The following is a 17054-nucleotide window of genomic DNA, read 5'->3' as shown; positions in this document are numbered from 1 at the left end:
CTGCAAATCACGGGCAATGCCTCTGAAAAACAAATTGGGAGTGTCAGAATCGCTCCTCCTTTTGTCTGAAATAACAAGAGTACTAATACAAAGATGTTCTACAACTGATCAACAGAGGCAAAAACTGTTTTAAATACCCACTATATTTTGTTATTGCAGCACATTCTAAGAAGTTATTCTTTACTTGCAAAATGGGATCTGTGAATCTGCCATCAGTATAACTGAGATTTGAACAGAGATAACCTGGCATATTTGGCTTGTTGTTGCATAAAAGCAGTATCTTATGTTCTTGTTCTTACTATTATTGCTATTAAGAATTATATTCTATGTGGCAGACAGAATTTAATGAATCAGCAGTGCTCTGTCTGGTTTGGCACATCTTTTCCAAATTACTTCCAAAATATATTCAACATGTGAATTCAGTGTATTAAGTTTTCCCACTATTTTACATTAGTACTGATACTCTCAATGTAAATCGAGCCCTCTCTACTCATCTTTATTATATACAAGACTGAGAAAGGGATGAGTTAAAATCAAAAAGTCTAGAACTCCAGATCAGATCTCAGTACGATTTTTTCTCTTTTAAGGGACTGATTCAAAAACATTTAAGAAAAAGATATTTCTTCCCCCAGGGGGGATACTAAAAAAAAAAAAAAAAAGAAAAACAAAAAGTCAGTCTTGTGCTAAGATTTGATATGACAAGATTAAGCCTAGAATTATTGCTTTTTTAATGTCCGCATTGCAAATCCATGTGGGGAAAAAAAGGAACTTATCAGACACTTGCTGAGAAATCTGGATGACTGAGAGAAAAGCAGAAGGGCCTTCTTCCAGTGATCATCCTGTGACTTGAGAACTATCTTTAAGGTTATAGAAATTCACCGTCAAGGGAAGATGTGATTAGACCATGTATTGTCATAATAGTTCCAAATATATGGAATTTAACTTTTAAGCAACTGAGCATAAACTACAGCAACTTGGAAACTCTTCTAGATTACTCTGGGCCTGACTTTCTCTCAAATCAGGATACCAGACCAGGCTATCTATTCATCTGTACTTCTTTGTGGATTATCATTTTCTTTACATACCTCTTGATAACTTCAAAATAAATAATAAAGGCAAAACCCCTGTGTAGGAATAAGTATTTGAACTAAACCAACATAGGTGAATTAACTGATTGAGGTTACTATGCTTGAAGAGAGTGTGCTGAGAGAAAGCTAGAGAAAAAAAGAGAAAAATATGAGTTTTGTTTAATTATGAATGTTGTGAGTTTACCACCTTTTTAGTTCCCATAAAATAAATGCCATTGCCTAACATCTGCTCACCTCTCAAAACAGAATTATTTCATGCAGCAGGGCACAACCCTTGGCAGGATTCTGATTAGTTGGAGAGAGGCATGGAGAAGAACTGTTCTCACTTGGGAACAAGTGAAGTGAACAGAGTGCTGGCATGATAAATCAAAGGAAATCATTATTGCTATGTGGAAAAGCAGCTGCTTTATTTAATACCAGCATTTATTGCCAGAGACGTTATCATGGCATCTGCCTAATAAACTTCATTAATAGACTTACGTACTTGTAAATGATCAACTTTGGAGAATTCAAATCTGTTGGATGGTTTCAACACAGGCTGAATAAATCAGAAAGGAAAACTGAGCTCCATTGGCCATTTCAAATGAAGTTTTCACAGTGGAGGATCTACTACTCCAAAAACTGCTCAGTTCCAGTGTGATAGAGAGGGATACCATGAGTCACCTCTGTTCTCACTGCAGCCTCTTGTAGGCAAGACAGGAATGTACAGTGATCATCGATGCAGAGGAACACAGATATGCACACAAGCATCCCTCATCTGTGGTCACTCACCACCGGCATGGTTGGACGGCAAGGTCACTCACAAAGCCAAGAGTCATTATGTTCATTCTAAACTTCTTCCGAAACCTGAATGAGAGCAAGCAGGGCCCTGGCAGCTGCCAGGCTACACTGGAAAATGTTATCTAATAAAGCTGGTTGTTGGGAAACGCTGTTTTGACAACAGACAAGGTAACTAGCATTGCTTTCTTTAGTTCAAGTCAGAACACTGACATTTGACCATTGACACCATATTGTGTGGCCATTTTTCTATAATAAATACAGAATGCAACCAGCCTACTGCTCTCAGAAGACTCATCATCTACTTTGATGCATCCCCCTGGCCTATGTCACTCTCAGTGGGCTCAGGATCCTTGCCCCATTTCCAAATAAGCATTCTACATCAACCATTCCGATTTCATCCCCTCCCTCTCTCCCCACAACAAACTCAACTCACCAAAGAAGTAACAAAGCAGTTCTCCAGTGTGAGGTATCATGTTCACACTACAGACTTGAATTAAAATGAGCTGCAAATTCAGAACTCTCAGTAATGTAATGAGAAGCTGCAAAATTTCATCTCTTCTGAGGCAGACTAATGCAAAACTGTTACTATAGGGTAGAACTTGGGTGTCTAATCCACGTAATACAGTGCTGAAAAACAGTATAATCAAAATCATGCAGAACATATACAAGTTGTGAGATACAGTTGCAGAATACACACTGAATGTGGTTTAACTATTCTTATGTGGCTAGAATACAAGCTCTGTTTCTTGGAGTGGGAAGAAAAAAGAAACAGACTCCTCACACCCACCCTGCACAATTCTGTTTTGCTTCTAGTTTGGTACAAATTAATGAATATTAGTTAAATTTGTTCAATTCACTCAGGAATGTTTTATTAAAAATGATAAAATCAGACAAAGTGAAAAATACTGGGTTTTGTTTGCTTACCTGGAATACCTTGGTGAGAGGGTTTCCTATTCAACTGCGTGACTTTTTGGCATAAGTTTTGCTTTTTTGGTTTTGGGTTTTTTTTTGGCAAACAAGTAGTCTTCAGTGTTTTTACAGCAGTGGCTATTACAGAAACTATGTCTCTTGCACTTCTTATCTTGGAGGGTGGACAAAATAAACAAACTGAAAATAATACTACAATGAACAGTAAATGATGAATGGCTTACAGTACAAAAAACAGTGTAAAAAGGAAGACAAGTTTAAATATTGTTGTGTATGAAAGGGATGAAAATAATACAAGGATGAGAATAAGTAAAATGATAGGCTGGAACATCTGGGAAAGTAAATACAAAGACAAAGAGAACAGTCAATTAATGGAACAGCAAGTCCAAAGTTTCAACAAAATAAATAGTGAATTAGACTATGCTTGTGGAGGGACCAGGGGCCCATCTCCCATCGGCTTCAGTAGGAGTTCTGCATGGTCAAGCCCTGAAAAGACAAATTTGACTATTGCTGTTACTCTTTTAGAGAAAATATGAATTAGTTTACTTTAAATTTGTATAAGACCATGCAGTGCTCTACCTTTAAGTTAATGGGAGCTCTACAAGCTCAGAGCTATTGCTAGATCAGAAAGTGAGCATGCTAAAAGCCTTTTCTGTTTGATTTCATGCAGTACATGTATAATAATTGATTAACTTTAAACTCACTGCGTCTGTGACTTTCTGATACGAGGAAACAAAAGACTAATTAGTCAGCATAGGAATAAGAAATAATAGCTTTCAGCTTCACCTGGCAACTGTTCTGACTGTAAACTAGCAGGACAGCACAAAGTGAATTAACACAATAAGAGACTTACTAAAACATTGGGATAATACTATGAACAATAACAGTATTTGTCAATTATAGGATTGCACGATAAGATAAGTGTAGGTAATTTTCATTTCTCATTGCAAAAGAAAACAGTCATAGGTCAGAAAGGAATTTACTCCCCAAAACCTAGCTGGAACAACTCTGCATGACATATGCAGGATGTTTGCTAGCCCTTTTCTTCAGGGATGAGAGAGAGAGGTAAAAAGGAACTGCAGAAAAGACACGAGTCACTGCTACCTGATAGCAGCAACCCACAGCCCTTCAATCAATGATGTAATCGGTTTCAGCAGTTCCTTTATTCACACACTGCAGTTTGGTTCTTTGACTCTAAAAATCAGATTTTCACAGTTTACTTTTCCCCATGGTTTGTCATATCTTTTTCATTTTGGAAACTGAATGTTTCCTCCTCTTTTTAATTATTGGGATTTTTTTTTTATTCATTTAACAGGAAACCAACTACAAAGAAAACAAACATGTTAACTTCTATTTCTGTTGTGAAAATATGAAAATAACACCAACAGTGGTTTCCCAGTACCGCCTCATGCCAAAACTTGTCTGCACTGCCTTTGCTCATGATGATGGCACGATTCTGACAAACGCAGCTGCAAAGTCAGAAGAAGGAATAAAATCTTCTACCTCCTACAATACTTGTAGCTATGGTATTATTCTTTTAATTTCAAGGAGACCAGACTTAGTCATTGTTCACAAACAGCCCCACTGATGGAAAGAGGTTTCATTTGGCCAACTGGGTATTTAAAATAATTCAGGAAATAAAGATTTCTGTTCACTGTCTAACATAACAATTTTAATGTGCCATACATCAAATTTTAGGCTTAATTCATTTGGCAGAGCCTTTTTACCTGTAGGCCGTAATAAGTAAAAGTCTACCTGACTCACTGACAAAGGTTCATCTGCACTTCGGTCATCTGACGACTTTGGAACTTCAAGTCTGTCGATGAAAGTCTGGAGTTCTTTCCTGAACGCCTTCATCTGTGCGTTGATCCGGTAGAGAAGCTCATGCTCACGTATTCTGCTGCCATCATCCTCTTCGTCCATCAGTCCAAACAGATCCCCATTAGCTACATAAATTCTTGCCTCTGTTATGATGGTACTCGTGTCAGAAATCAAGCGATCTATTGTCTTGCCTAGTCGCTCAGCTTCAGAGCGGATGTCCTTCATCTGCTGCCTGTCAGTGAAGCTTTTCTGCCACCCAGTTGGTGCAGGATAAAAAGACCTTGTGGGCGTCAGGCACCGGATGTTGCGTACCTCTTCAGAGTCACTTTCCCCACCAATGGGGCCTTCCCTTTTGCGGTGAGGGGGACGGGAATCATCATCGCTTTCTTTTTTTCCTGCATCACTTTCAGCATCACTGTCTCTAGGACTGCCACGGATTCCAAGATGAGAGGCCAAATCATAGCGCTGCATGTTGGACATTAATACTCTGTTCTCGTACTGGAGTTGCATGACTTTGCCACTCAGCTCATTGATTTGCATTCGTGCAGCTTTTAGCTCTTCCTGTAGTGCTTCTGTCTTGGCGTTATCATGGTGCCTAGAGCTCTCATGGGCCCCAGACTTGTACTTGTATTTGTTCAGCTCAGCTGTTATGCGCTTGTTTTGTTCTTCCAAATCAGCTAAATTTCTCCTCAGCAATTCTGTCTCATCTTCTACTAGCTGCAAATGCTGTCGCAGTTCTGACAGGGATTCACTCTGTTCTCCCAGGAGCGGATTAGCGGTCCCTGAGAAATCATCTCCTCTTAAATCATCAAGCTCTGCTTTCAGTCCTCTATTTTCTACTTCTAGTTCCACTATTTTCCTCCCAAGAATGTTAGCTTCCTCCTCCACAAGTCTCAATCGAAGCTTGAGTTCAGCTTCTCTTGTAGTAGGTGGCCCACCTGCTTCACCTTTTGGCAAGGGACTGTCCAAATCTCCATAAAATGATCTATATTTTTGTAGTTCATGTTCAAATCTGTCTTTCTCCTTATCGATCTTAGCCATTTTTTTCCTCATCAAGGCTGCTTCTTCTCTGACAAATTGCAACTGGCATTTCAGGTCTTCATTATCCTCCTTAGCAAAAAGAAAAAGAAGTACTTGAAGAAACTTGATGTAAAACAGGAGACCTCCAGTGGATGATCTTAAATTACAAGATTAACAATCAAAAGTACTTAGCTTTAGATACTAAGAGATTCCATTACAATCATTTTTTCACTGATCAGTAAATTAAAGAAAGGCAAATATATATTTAAAATAAAAAAGAGGGAGAAAGCCTATAGTACTTGCAATGAAAATCTGAACAGTCGCCAGAAAATACCTTTTGGGGGCCCCTTGTAAAAAAACCTTATATTTTCTAGATTTGCTATACACAACAGTAAAAAATAGTGATTTTTTTTAATTACATACTCCAATGCCAAGTAAGTAAGACCTGCTTCCCATTATAAAGTGTTCAAAAATCCTGAAACCAGTATGCAAAGGGCCTATAATCTTGATTCATTGGTGCTCCATTTACTTATTTTTCCTAAAGGATACAGTACATGAAAGCTGGCGGGCTCTGTTGTTTTACCAGCAGTTTATTTAGGTGGTCCTTGATATAGTGTCATCTGACTGCAGATCTCCGGTCAGAGTTCTCCATTTCACAGCATACAGAACAACAAAGAGCAAAGTAAACAAGCAAGTGAAGTGCAAATCTGCAGATCACTTACATTTCCATAGTATCCCTCAAGCCTCAACATGAGCATCCAAGGTGCCGTTATTTTAACATACCTCTGTTGGTGTCTGCTGTGACTTTTTTTCTGATTTTTGCAAGTCTTTACTCCCTCTTCTTTTCAGTGATTGCTGCAAAAACAACAAAATAAGATGTGATAAATATCTCTCTAAAGAGGTATAGAATTCAGTCACATTTTTTAAAACATAGTGAGCCAAATGCAACTACAAAGGAAATTATTTCTTGTAATCCTGGAGATATCAAATACAGAGGAGAGAAAAAGCTGCCCAAAAATGACAGAGCAGAAAGGTCACACTAGTAAATTATTGGTTTAATCAGTCTGTTATATTTCTTTATTTTAAGGCTAGCACATAAAGAATGCTTAATGTATAGGTCATCACAAGACAGGAAGTATCTCAAGTTGTAACTTACAGATGGGAAAACTGAGAAAAGCAGTGAAACCCAGCATCAGTCTTGCCCATTGATGCCATTTGACCCCAATGGGTACAAGACACTTAAAGATAAGTCTACCCACACAAGTGGCCTTAGCCTGCGTAAAGGGAAGCTACATGAAGCAGTGTCCCTGCAACAGCACAGGCTTTACTCACTGAGTTCCTGCCTGCTGACTTGAATGTACACCTACAAGTACATCTTTCTCTGTGTCCCAAGTACAGGCTACATCTACAGCTTGCAGTGTGCTTTGGTCACACTTCTATCTGGTGTACATGGCAGACAAACTCTGTGTAGACAAACTCACATATAGATGCTGTCACTAGGTTTGTTCTGTTTCCAGAACATATTCAAACAACTACAGTTTAAAGCTAGAGCTAATGGAAATACCAGCTGTGTTGTAAACAAGTTGCCTGATGCTTTCAGCCTTCTTTGCTGTTCTTTTGTTGCCTGCAAACTAACCCTGGATATATTAGTTATTCAGTAAGGTTGCCTGAATCTTTTAGTTAATTAATCCTTACTCATGAACTGTCTACAGACAAATTGTGTGCTCTCCAAAGAGCATGACAAATCTATACTCACACAATATTATTTTGACTATTTAATCAAAAGTCTAAAAGTTTTTAAACAGAGAATAGCAAATGATGGTTACATGAATAATGGAAATCAGGTCAGCTCCTGGCTTCTGCTCTGCACTTATGCCCCTTCTGTATTTTCCCTGTTTAGCTGTAAGATCTTTGAATGGCAAAGAGTGTTTAAGAATCTCCCATGTTATGTCTTTCCCAGTCAGTCCTCATTTTGCACACAGAACAATCAGGAGAAAACATCAGCAGAAAAAACAGAATGTCTGGCAAGACTCTTACAGTCCTTAGGTATAAAATGTACTTGCTGAGTAAAAGTGTAAAGAAGCATAGTCTAAGAGCAAGGTAACACAAACATCACTAAAGACAGGCTTTGACACTTCCCTGTCTTGTGCTAAGAGCAGATTAACCTAGCCACAAGGTTTCTGAATGTTTTCCATCAGGTTGCCGACCAAAACAATGAATGTTCCTGCTTGAGAATATATTAATGAGAGTATTCACATACTGGATGTTGATTCAATACAAAAGTTATTTCCGAAATGTTGAGCAGAAAAATCTATTTGTGAACATTTCCTGAACTTCAGTCAAGCAGATATTCCAGAAGGAATTCTAAAGGACACTACTTTTGCAATATTTAAACAGCTCTAAGTAAAACCACTACAAATAAAATAAAGTCCTTCAAAATACGCATTCTGAGAAGCATGAGATCTGTAAACCACAAAACTGATCTTTCTGGTGCTGAAATATGCATTACAGAGATGAAGGAATGAAAGTATTTGTGAAGACAAGTGCTGTTGCCCATCACAGTGGCCAGTATATGTAGGAGATTAACAAATTTATTTTCCCATCTAGAGAGTCTTTAGGACATCTACTCTGCACAAAGCATAATTCTACACAGTTAGGTAGAAATACCTGAAATAGCAGTAATGAGCCAGCTCACAGACTGGAAGCACAACAACTCTGATTCTGTGTCACCTACTTGAACAAAACAGCCCTAGTAACAAGCAAAACATATTAGCTTAAGAAGCACCACCACGTGAGCAAGCTCCTTTGGTTTATTCTGCTCTGCTGTGTCACCAAAATGAACAGGAAAGAAACTCCTGCTTTTAAAACAGAATGCCCTGGGTTCAAAACCATCTTGAATACCAGCAAAAACCTCATAATTATGGGCAACAGAAAGTTCATTAGTGGACAAGTGGTAGCAGTGGAAAACAAACAACTGCAATCATCCCACTGTCAGCACTCAATACAGATTGTCGAGAAAACAGCTGGAGGGAGGAAAGTGAGTGAGACTGTTAATATGTTACATCCCACTTGCTGCTGTCCCCACTTCTTATGCCCCCAGGTAAGATGCAGGCCCTGAGGCAGGCAGTGATACCTACCATCACCACCTCCCTCTGAGACTATTCACTGGCAGAAGGAGCCTTTGTGCCACAGAGAACTGAGAACCATGCACTTCTCTGCATCAGCCAGGGGAGAATTCAGCTGTTCTCTAAAAGCCAAGCCAGTTCTGTTTAGCAGGAATTAAAATCTATTCATAATCCTCAAGGAACAGACCACAATGGGCAAGTATGCTGTATATAACCATCCTGTGCACCATCTGTCCACTGATGCCAATTGTTCTCTCTCTTCTGCAGATCATCCTCACAGCAAATACTAAGCTCCATGGGCTGTTCCCTCCAAAAGGAAAGTCAATGCCATAGAAATGGCTCAAATACAAACACAAGCAAACATAGGAGATGGTTTCTCAAGGGGGTTTTGGCTCATATTGACTATAGAATTATGCCAGAATTAAGACTAAAAATAACCTTAGATTCAGAATCAGAACTAAAATTCACAAATGGATCCACCAAGAACCATAAATAATTTTTTTCTGTCTCTTGCAGAAACACTGAGTGCTCTCAGCAGGTGCAATAGTAAAATCAATCAAAGATCATTAGCATCTTAGCTGGATACTCATGAATCACAGGATTCTAGAAGAAACCAGAAAAGATTAAAAAAATAGTTAAATTAATTCACTTTTTCCTTTTAAAATAAAGTAAATGATTTAGGGATCCAGTCTATAAACAAAACGATTCTTCTCCAGGTCACCATCAGTTACCTTGTTGGAGAACTGTTATGGGCATGTGGAAGGTTTTTTGTTATTTTTTTTTCTTTTTTTAAACTATGAGGAATTAAATTAATTCTGAAAGTAGAGGTCAGAATTGGCAAATTTATAGAGAGTTACTTTCAGAGGTGCCGCTTCCTCCTATGTATTACCACTAGAAAAGTCCCTTTTCAAATCAGTTACCACTACAAACTTTTCTTTGCACAAGACTCTTGCCAATGCCATCCACTGATAAAATAACTAGGGGATAGTTAAAATATATCTCTGCTTGATTAACTAAATTCCTCCTATTCATCTTGCAGAGCTCAGCATCTCTCCAGACGTAATGAGGTTCTGAAATGCTGAGCTGCAACTTCTTGTGTATCCTACAACTTTTCAGATGATGAGAGCTATATGAAAAAGTATCCTATGACCAAAAAAAAAAGGTGAGGGAAGAGAGAAATCTCAATTTTTTTTTTTTATGTTAAAAGTTTCTTTTGGTAGTCAGGACAGTAACATTTTAATTATAGCAATAGTTGTGTCTATGCAGTGACTAGGCACTACTTTTTATTCTGCTTTACTTGAATTAAAACAAATCATTCACAGAGCTTATATTACTCTCCAACGAAATGATGATGTTTAGCAACACAATTTTATAGCAGAAATCAATGAAGAATATACACAATTCAATTGGCAGGATAATTTGGGTAAGCAGATTAGACCCAGCTGGAAGTGGCATATAATCTCTTTCTTGTGAAAAACACCATGAGACAATTTACAATCATTAGAGGTTAAGATCTCAATTGCACATCTCAGCTGACAGATGACATCTTCAAAATCACAGTGCCATAACATCATGTTAGGGCACTGAAGCAATACTCATACTGAAAGACGAATGCCACTTATCAAGCAGTATATCCTGTAACCTCTTAAAAATACATTTCTGAGACTTTTTTCCAGAGGGATATTTAGCAATTTACAGCAGCTATCCCTTTTATCATTTCATCTCAAGCCCTATCCATTCTTTAAAAAAGCCAGTGATCCAATTTTCAACATGTTAAACAATTTATTGCTGCCAATGAGAAGAAATGCATCAAGGCAAAATAGAAAAGAAAATAAATTTAAATTCAAATAAATATAGGGCAAAACCAAAACAGCAACCCAACTTGCATGTTAATCTTCAGATTATCCCTGCCACTGAGCACTATTAAAACTGTCTGCATATTGCCTGTTTTGGCATACTAACAGTTGAGAGGACCAAAAATTGACTCAGCCACCAACACGTACAGAATTTATTTGCTCAAAAGGTTTTGTATTTGGTCACCTTTAATACAGTTCTCTACTTGTCCATCCTTTCCCTTTGTTGCCTTTTGTCACAGTATACCACACGGTTTACTGTAGTACCACTAAAAGTCCCCTCTGCTGTTTCTCAAGTGTAGCAAAAAAAATCTGCCCCTCAGATTCTAGAAGTAGTTTTGAGAACCATTTATTGAGAGGCGTAATTTGGGGGCCATGATCATTTTTCCTTCATATCTGTTAAATTATATTCAATTCAGTGTAATTATGAGTAAAAAAAAGGACAAAGGTAAAAATGATAAACATAAGATTTTTGCACTATCTGATCTGTAATGCTTCTCAGATGATAGCTTTATATTTTTAATAACCTTGAACCAAGCTATGCATCTGCAGGAGAGAAGAATAAGTAAAAAATGCATATAAGACTATTTCTACAATGGGGAGTTTGATAACTGCTCAAGTAATAATGAAATATTCCAACAGTGCTAGGGATAATAAGACCAGCAACTGGTGCACATATCATTATATTGTATAATCTCTGCTTACCTCTAGAAGGCAAGAAGCTAAAACTGGGTTTGATCTGACTATTCTAGCATTCACAGTGGCCAGCACACAGGGGGCCGCAGTAGTGTTCTAGCAACGCTGAGCAATTCTCACTGTCTAGATAAGACCACAGATAACACTTGATTGACAGGCATACCAGACCATACAAAATGGGCAATTCCACTGCAATGTTCAGTGGCATCAGGTCTCCGCTGACTCCACTGGGGTTCATCCATTGTCTTGTATCATAATTCAATGCAGAAGTAATAGTATCACACTCCGCTGAGTCGCAAAGCTGTAAAATGAACTCAAGTTCTTGCTACCTGATTCTAAACTAATCAAATTCTTCTCTGCAGTTAAAAAAAGAAGCCCTAAACAAAACATACCAAGATTTTCAAGAGACTGTGGTTTGATTATTTCATATTTCAAGTTTGATCCTAGGATAAATGATGTAAAAATCCATGTGAGCAACCACAGGAGGAATTCCCACCACATAAAGGGATCTATGGGTGCACAGAGCTCCCATAACAGCCCTTATCCATCCTCACAGAGCAAACTTGCCTCTGTTTGGCCCAGAATGATCATGATCAGGGAAATGGAAATATGGCTTAAGATTATTTCTGCATTTTCCTTCCATTCAAGTAACCCTTGGACAGAGCATGGATCTGGATCAAAACAGACATAAGAAGACAGAACTTTCAGTTTACTGCCATGAACTTTAAATCAATGCATTAAATATGTATTAAAAACTAAAGGGACACTATCCGTGTTGCCAAATTGAAAATCTACTTTCTCCGCAAAATAATCTTTGATTTTAAAATGTCTCCCTTATTCTGTGACTCTATCAGCCTTTTTCGGATACTGACCAAACTCCTAATAAACTGTCAGTCACTGGTGGGCAATTTGCTAGCAATAAACTCAAGACACTGGCTTTGTCTGCCATTGGCACAAGCATGTGGCATCATACAAACCCATCACTCTTTCTACTGTCTTTCAAGGGCAGGAGTCCTGTGTATTTTAGCATTCTATTTGCTTGCAGAAATGAAGCAAGGAAGAAAAGCAGGGGAGATGTGAAATGCAAGGAAGCATCCATGCCCATAAATAAATATAAAGCTGTGGGTCTAAGCAGAGCCCTCCAGATCTAGCAATGTTCTCTTCACATTAAAAATGGCATACTGGAAAATACTGCTGTGGAAGGATATGAAATATAAGCAAACTTTACTACTTCACCAAGGAGGGAAAAACTGTTCTTACATAAAGTCTTTTGAATGTCTTCATATTTCAGAGGAGAAAAGAGAAGTTGCCTTCCAATATTTGTATTATTTCACTTGCATTTCTTTAAAAATTAATTCAGTTATCATTTTCAGATCCTTTGCCATTACTCAGTTGTCAATTTAAAAAAAATTTAAAAAGAGGAAAATAGACAGAAAATTTGCACTTCACCCAAAGAAACCTCTTTGCATTTTGAACCAAAGAACCCACCGCTAAAGCAAATAACAACAGTTGTGTGGTACATCAGGCAAAAGCATTCTTTATAATGTGTAAAAAGCAGCAGCACATAGTACCAATTATGCTCCCATTGCATTTGCTTCCTTCTTATTAAAAAAAATCCTGAGCAGTAGAAGATAAAAGCTGCCTTTTCAAAGCTCTCCATATGACCTGGTCAAGTAGCAGGCCAAATTCTGACACTTTGCTTTCTGCGATCACACTCTCTCTCATCCAGCAAGATATCAGAAAATAGTGGAAGCAACATCTTTTAAGAGGAAGATGTCCCCTGTCATTTGAACCTTTCAAATGATGGAAGAGTGACACATGCTCTGTTCCCCAGCACTGTCCAACTAAGCCACATTATCAGTGCAGGAATCACACTCAGCTCCCTAACCCCAAGATGCAAAAGTCAACCTCAGAACACAATGAATCCTTTGGGGCAAAAAGCCCAGAATAAGATATTTTGTTGTATAGCAATGCTAGTTAAATCTATTTTCTAGAGCTTGTCCAAGCTGCTGTTCATTTGTCAGCTCCCTCATGAATTTACTGAGAGAAAAGGGTCAGTTTTTTTGTCAGGGTTTATACAGTTCCTAGTACAATGCACCCCAGTCTTTATCCAGGAGTGCCAGTATGACAGACAGTGCATCACTACAGTTCAAAATACCACCATACAACAATAGCAATAATCATAGTCACAGACATGGATATGGCAATTATGAATTAAATGCATTAGAGATTTTACCAAAAATAAAAAGAGCCTTCTTTCTCACACCCATTACCATATGCAGAGATTTTCAAGTCTTCTTAGCCTTCAATGTCTTAGTCTTCAATGTCTCAGAAGAGATTGCAAATAAATTGTCTCAAGAGAACATGAAAGTGCAAACAACCAGTTTAGGTTCATTACCTTGGTCACAGAAATGTATATATATAAAGCAAAGGGTAGTTACAACATTCCAGCAAAGAAGGTTAGTGTGAAAACAAAAAGTAATGAGAAGGAGAAAAAGAATGATTCTTTGCTCAACACAGAGTGAACCTGTTAAATGGAAATGTGATCAACCCACTGCTTTCCAGAACTGGCTTCTATACATGTGCACAGCTGTGTTCAAGCTGGTTTCATACTGAAAAATTGTATTAAATGCACAGACTGCTCTTACAGTCACTCACCTGGATTCACAGGGTAGGGCAGCAGCAAAAACACGTACATCAAGTAGGCTCATAGGCACACAGCAGAGAAAGGAGCTTTGAAGCTTGCCCTACAAGATGGTGGACCTTGGACAGCACCTCCAGTTAGAGGGACATCTCATAGAAAAAGTGAAAAAGCTGACTAAATCAGATTTTGTTTGAGAGGATGCAAAAATTTGAGAAGAATTAAAGCAGAAAAAATTCTGAAATCTACACTTGGTCTAGAAGTCTGAGCAGTGGGCAGAAGATTTTCTGTTAAAAGGGAGAGAAATCCATCTCGCTCGTGTCCACAATCACCCTTCTGTCCTCTAACTATATGGAGGGGTATTCTTTTTCTCTTTGTCTCCTTTTCATCTGTGTTTACTTGGGGAAGCTCTATTGTAAAGCTAACAGCCTGCAAATTGGCTGAAAAATATTTTCTATAATATGACAAAACAGGAAACTTGAAAGGTGCTTGGGAATCCAGGTTATTGAAAACAGAGAATCAGACTCTGCTGTGCACTCAAGGCACAGCAGTGTGATCCTGCCACAAATTAAAACTGAGTTTTACTCTAAGCTCTGTTGAGCAGCTCATGCAAAGAAGGTTCTCTGGCAAATAAACCACAGAGGCTAGAAGCGAAAACTGAAGGAAGACATTTTAGCAGTTTGTGCAACCCCACATCCACCTTCCTCACTGTATGTGGTACCAGCCTGCGCTCCCATAAGCCTGCACGCAGTGCTTTCCCAGTATTTCTACCAGGCAAAGATGGAGAGGAGGGGAATGAGAATGTTGCAGCACTGGCTGGAGCAAGGGGCTGCACTGACTACAGGAGGCTCAGAAGACCTCTGACTGGCGCCTGTGCTTCTTCTTCCTAAATGAAACTTGCCCAGCTTTTTAAGGGTAATGCTTATTCCCAACAACGGAAGGGGTTGTGGCTCTTAGGCTGATTTAAAGCCTTCACGTTGAGGTTGATTTAAGACTCTTATTTAAAGGTTTTCTTTACTAGGAATGTGAAAATCTTATTTTGAAATGAAGTTTGACAGTTTTCAACTCATAATAAATATTTGATCACTGGGATGCATTTTTAACTAGCTATCATGAACAAACATCTGAATCTTTAGCATTTATCATAAATGTCACTGAACCAGCAGATCACCTGCAAATTAATTCCACAGCAGTTCTAATGGGGTCACACAGGAATCAATTCTTGGTCCTACACTAATTAACATTTTTAGATGCTGCCTGGAAGGAAACATAAAATACCATGCATAAAGACTGCAGATAGAGTAAAGGCTGAAGAAATGTTAAATAATGAAAAGGGCAGTCACTGATGCAAACCTCAGTATAATAAAATAATGTGTTTTAACATGACCAGAAATAAATATATATGTGTAAGAACAAGGAGTGAAACCTATGCTTAGACAATAGCAAAACAGCCTACAGATTAGAAAAGATATCCTGGAAATCAACATCTCTGAAAAAGACTATGGGATCATAGAGGATAATCACCTGAACTGAGGTTCAAGTATAATTTTGTATCCAAAAAGGCTTAATTTAGTCTTACAACATACGTGCCAAAATTGAGGCTCCCTGTGTAGTCAGTAGAAATGGACAGGCATCTCCACAAATTCAGTCCATTCTCAGACAAGTGGAATGAATTACTTGCAAGTAGTATGCATCTTTCTGCCTTGAGAGAGGCCAAATTCCTAACTCAGATTAACCGCTTAAATTTTAGATGGCTAGATGATGTCCAACCTGAGCATGTAGATAAATAACAAAGCATTGATACTGGACTCTTGAATTTAGCATGGTTGTAACAACATCCATTACCTGGTTGGTAACTAGTTTTCAGCTAATTCAGGTGAGAAGGGAGGTGTGAATTTTTAATTGCTATTGGAACAGTTTAGGAAGAGTTGGGGTAGACTGTTCATAGCTGTCAATGTTTAACACAGACAGACCAGCATGCTTTTCTGAAAGACAGGCATCAGGTTAACGAAAATAGCACAGGGGTATTTATGACAATTATGCAGGAGGCCAGAGTGGTTGATCAAATATACCATTCTGGCCTCATAACTTCTGAATATATGAAGCTTAACTGATGTTTGGGAACACAGCAACAACACTAATAGAAGCATGCCACATGGAAAATGAACTTTTCAGTATATGTCTCTGTTTACATACCACCAAGGCAATGTTCCAGTTCAAAACTCTTTTCTGGGACATTGTTATTGGTTCCTCTAATTAATCACTTAATCAGAGACCTAAACTGCTAGCATCCGTAAAAATTAAAATGATTCAGCCAAGCCTGTAAAATAAAACACTCCTGGTAATTAGGCCACTACAATGTCATCATCAGTCATGCTTCAGAGGGATGCAGAAGTCTCTCATTACACACAACACTGATGGAAGCAGATGCATGGCAAATACCTTCTAAGTGCAAGTACTCATCTGTGACCCAAGCAGGGAGCTTAGTGATTATGCTAACCTAGATTCAATGTTGTGGTAGCCAAATTCAATTAACACAATCATACAACTACGATCAGCTAAAGCAAAATGGAATTGATATCCACAGATCTCACTCTACACATCTCAAAATGTGCTGTTGTTAATACTAGCAATGGAAAAAAAAATCACATACTATGTCAAAACAACTCAACAAAAACAAACACTTCAGAAAAATATCTCTGCACATTGAAGAGGTTAAACCAATGCCCTTTACTTCAGAATAATAAATGTTGGTTTTGGTACTCATAACTATGGAGTGCTATCAAGACCTGAATCTGCTAAAATACTAGAGGGCTCCATTTTTTGATGTCAAGAATACTGTGGCAAGTGAAAAATAAGGCTCCAGGCTGTAGTGACCAACCAGGTTGTAGTGACTAAACATCAAAAGCCTGGTGTTCTTGCTCCTAACTTGACACCAAAGAATTCAGAAGAGCAGCCTAACTGATCCCGGAGTCCAGCATACCCTATAGCTGGGTGCTCTCCCTGTGGTACATCATGCGACTCATCTCTATGCAATATGCAGTGACATACACCATACAGTATGGCTATAAATGTATGCAAATGCAAGCCTCTAAAGGAAGGA

At 38.3% G+C, this 17054-nt stretch overlaps 2 protein-coding genes across 3 annotated transcripts in view; both read right to left on the bottom strand.

Annotated features, from left to right (window-relative positions):
* Positions 1-2498, bottom strand: part of KIAA0408 (KIAA0408 ortholog) — a 42375-nt gene extending 39877 nt beyond the window's left edge. Inside the window, exon 1 of the mRNA XM_013959067.2 lies at positions 2302-2498. The gene's annotated coding sequence lies outside the window, so the exon portion shown is untranslated. The remainder of the gene's footprint in view (positions 1-2301) is intronic.
* Positions 2499-2779: 281 nt separating this feature from the next.
* The window catches only part of MTCL3 (MTCL family member 3), a 38382-nt gene continuing 24107 nt past the window's right edge, over positions 2780-17054 (bottom strand). Inside the window, exons 4-6 of one of the 2 annotated variants that reach the window (XM_067293748.1) lie at positions 6420-6491; positions 4560-5726; positions 2780-3126 (exon numbers count right to left, since the gene is read on the bottom strand). In XM_067293748.1, the coding sequence (XP_067149849.1) occupies positions 3016-3126; positions 4560-5726; positions 6420-6491 (1350 nt within the window). In that variant the 3' untranslated portion in view covers positions 2780-3015. Of the gene's footprint in view, positions 3127-4353; positions 5727-6419; positions 6492-17054 lie in introns of those variants that run through there. The other variant, XM_067293747.1, reaches the window with a different exon arrangement.

The sequence above is a fragment of the Apteryx mantelli genome, chromosome 3, assembly GCF_036417845.1.
Source record: "Apteryx mantelli isolate bAptMan1 chromosome 3, bAptMan1.hap1, whole genome shotgun sequence".
In the NCBI taxonomy this organism is placed as follows: Eukaryota; Metazoa; Chordata; class Aves; order Apterygiformes; family Apterygidae; genus Apteryx; species Apteryx mantelli.
Note: the sequence above shows the minus strand (reverse complement) of the source record. Positions and strands in the feature narration are given on the sequence as shown.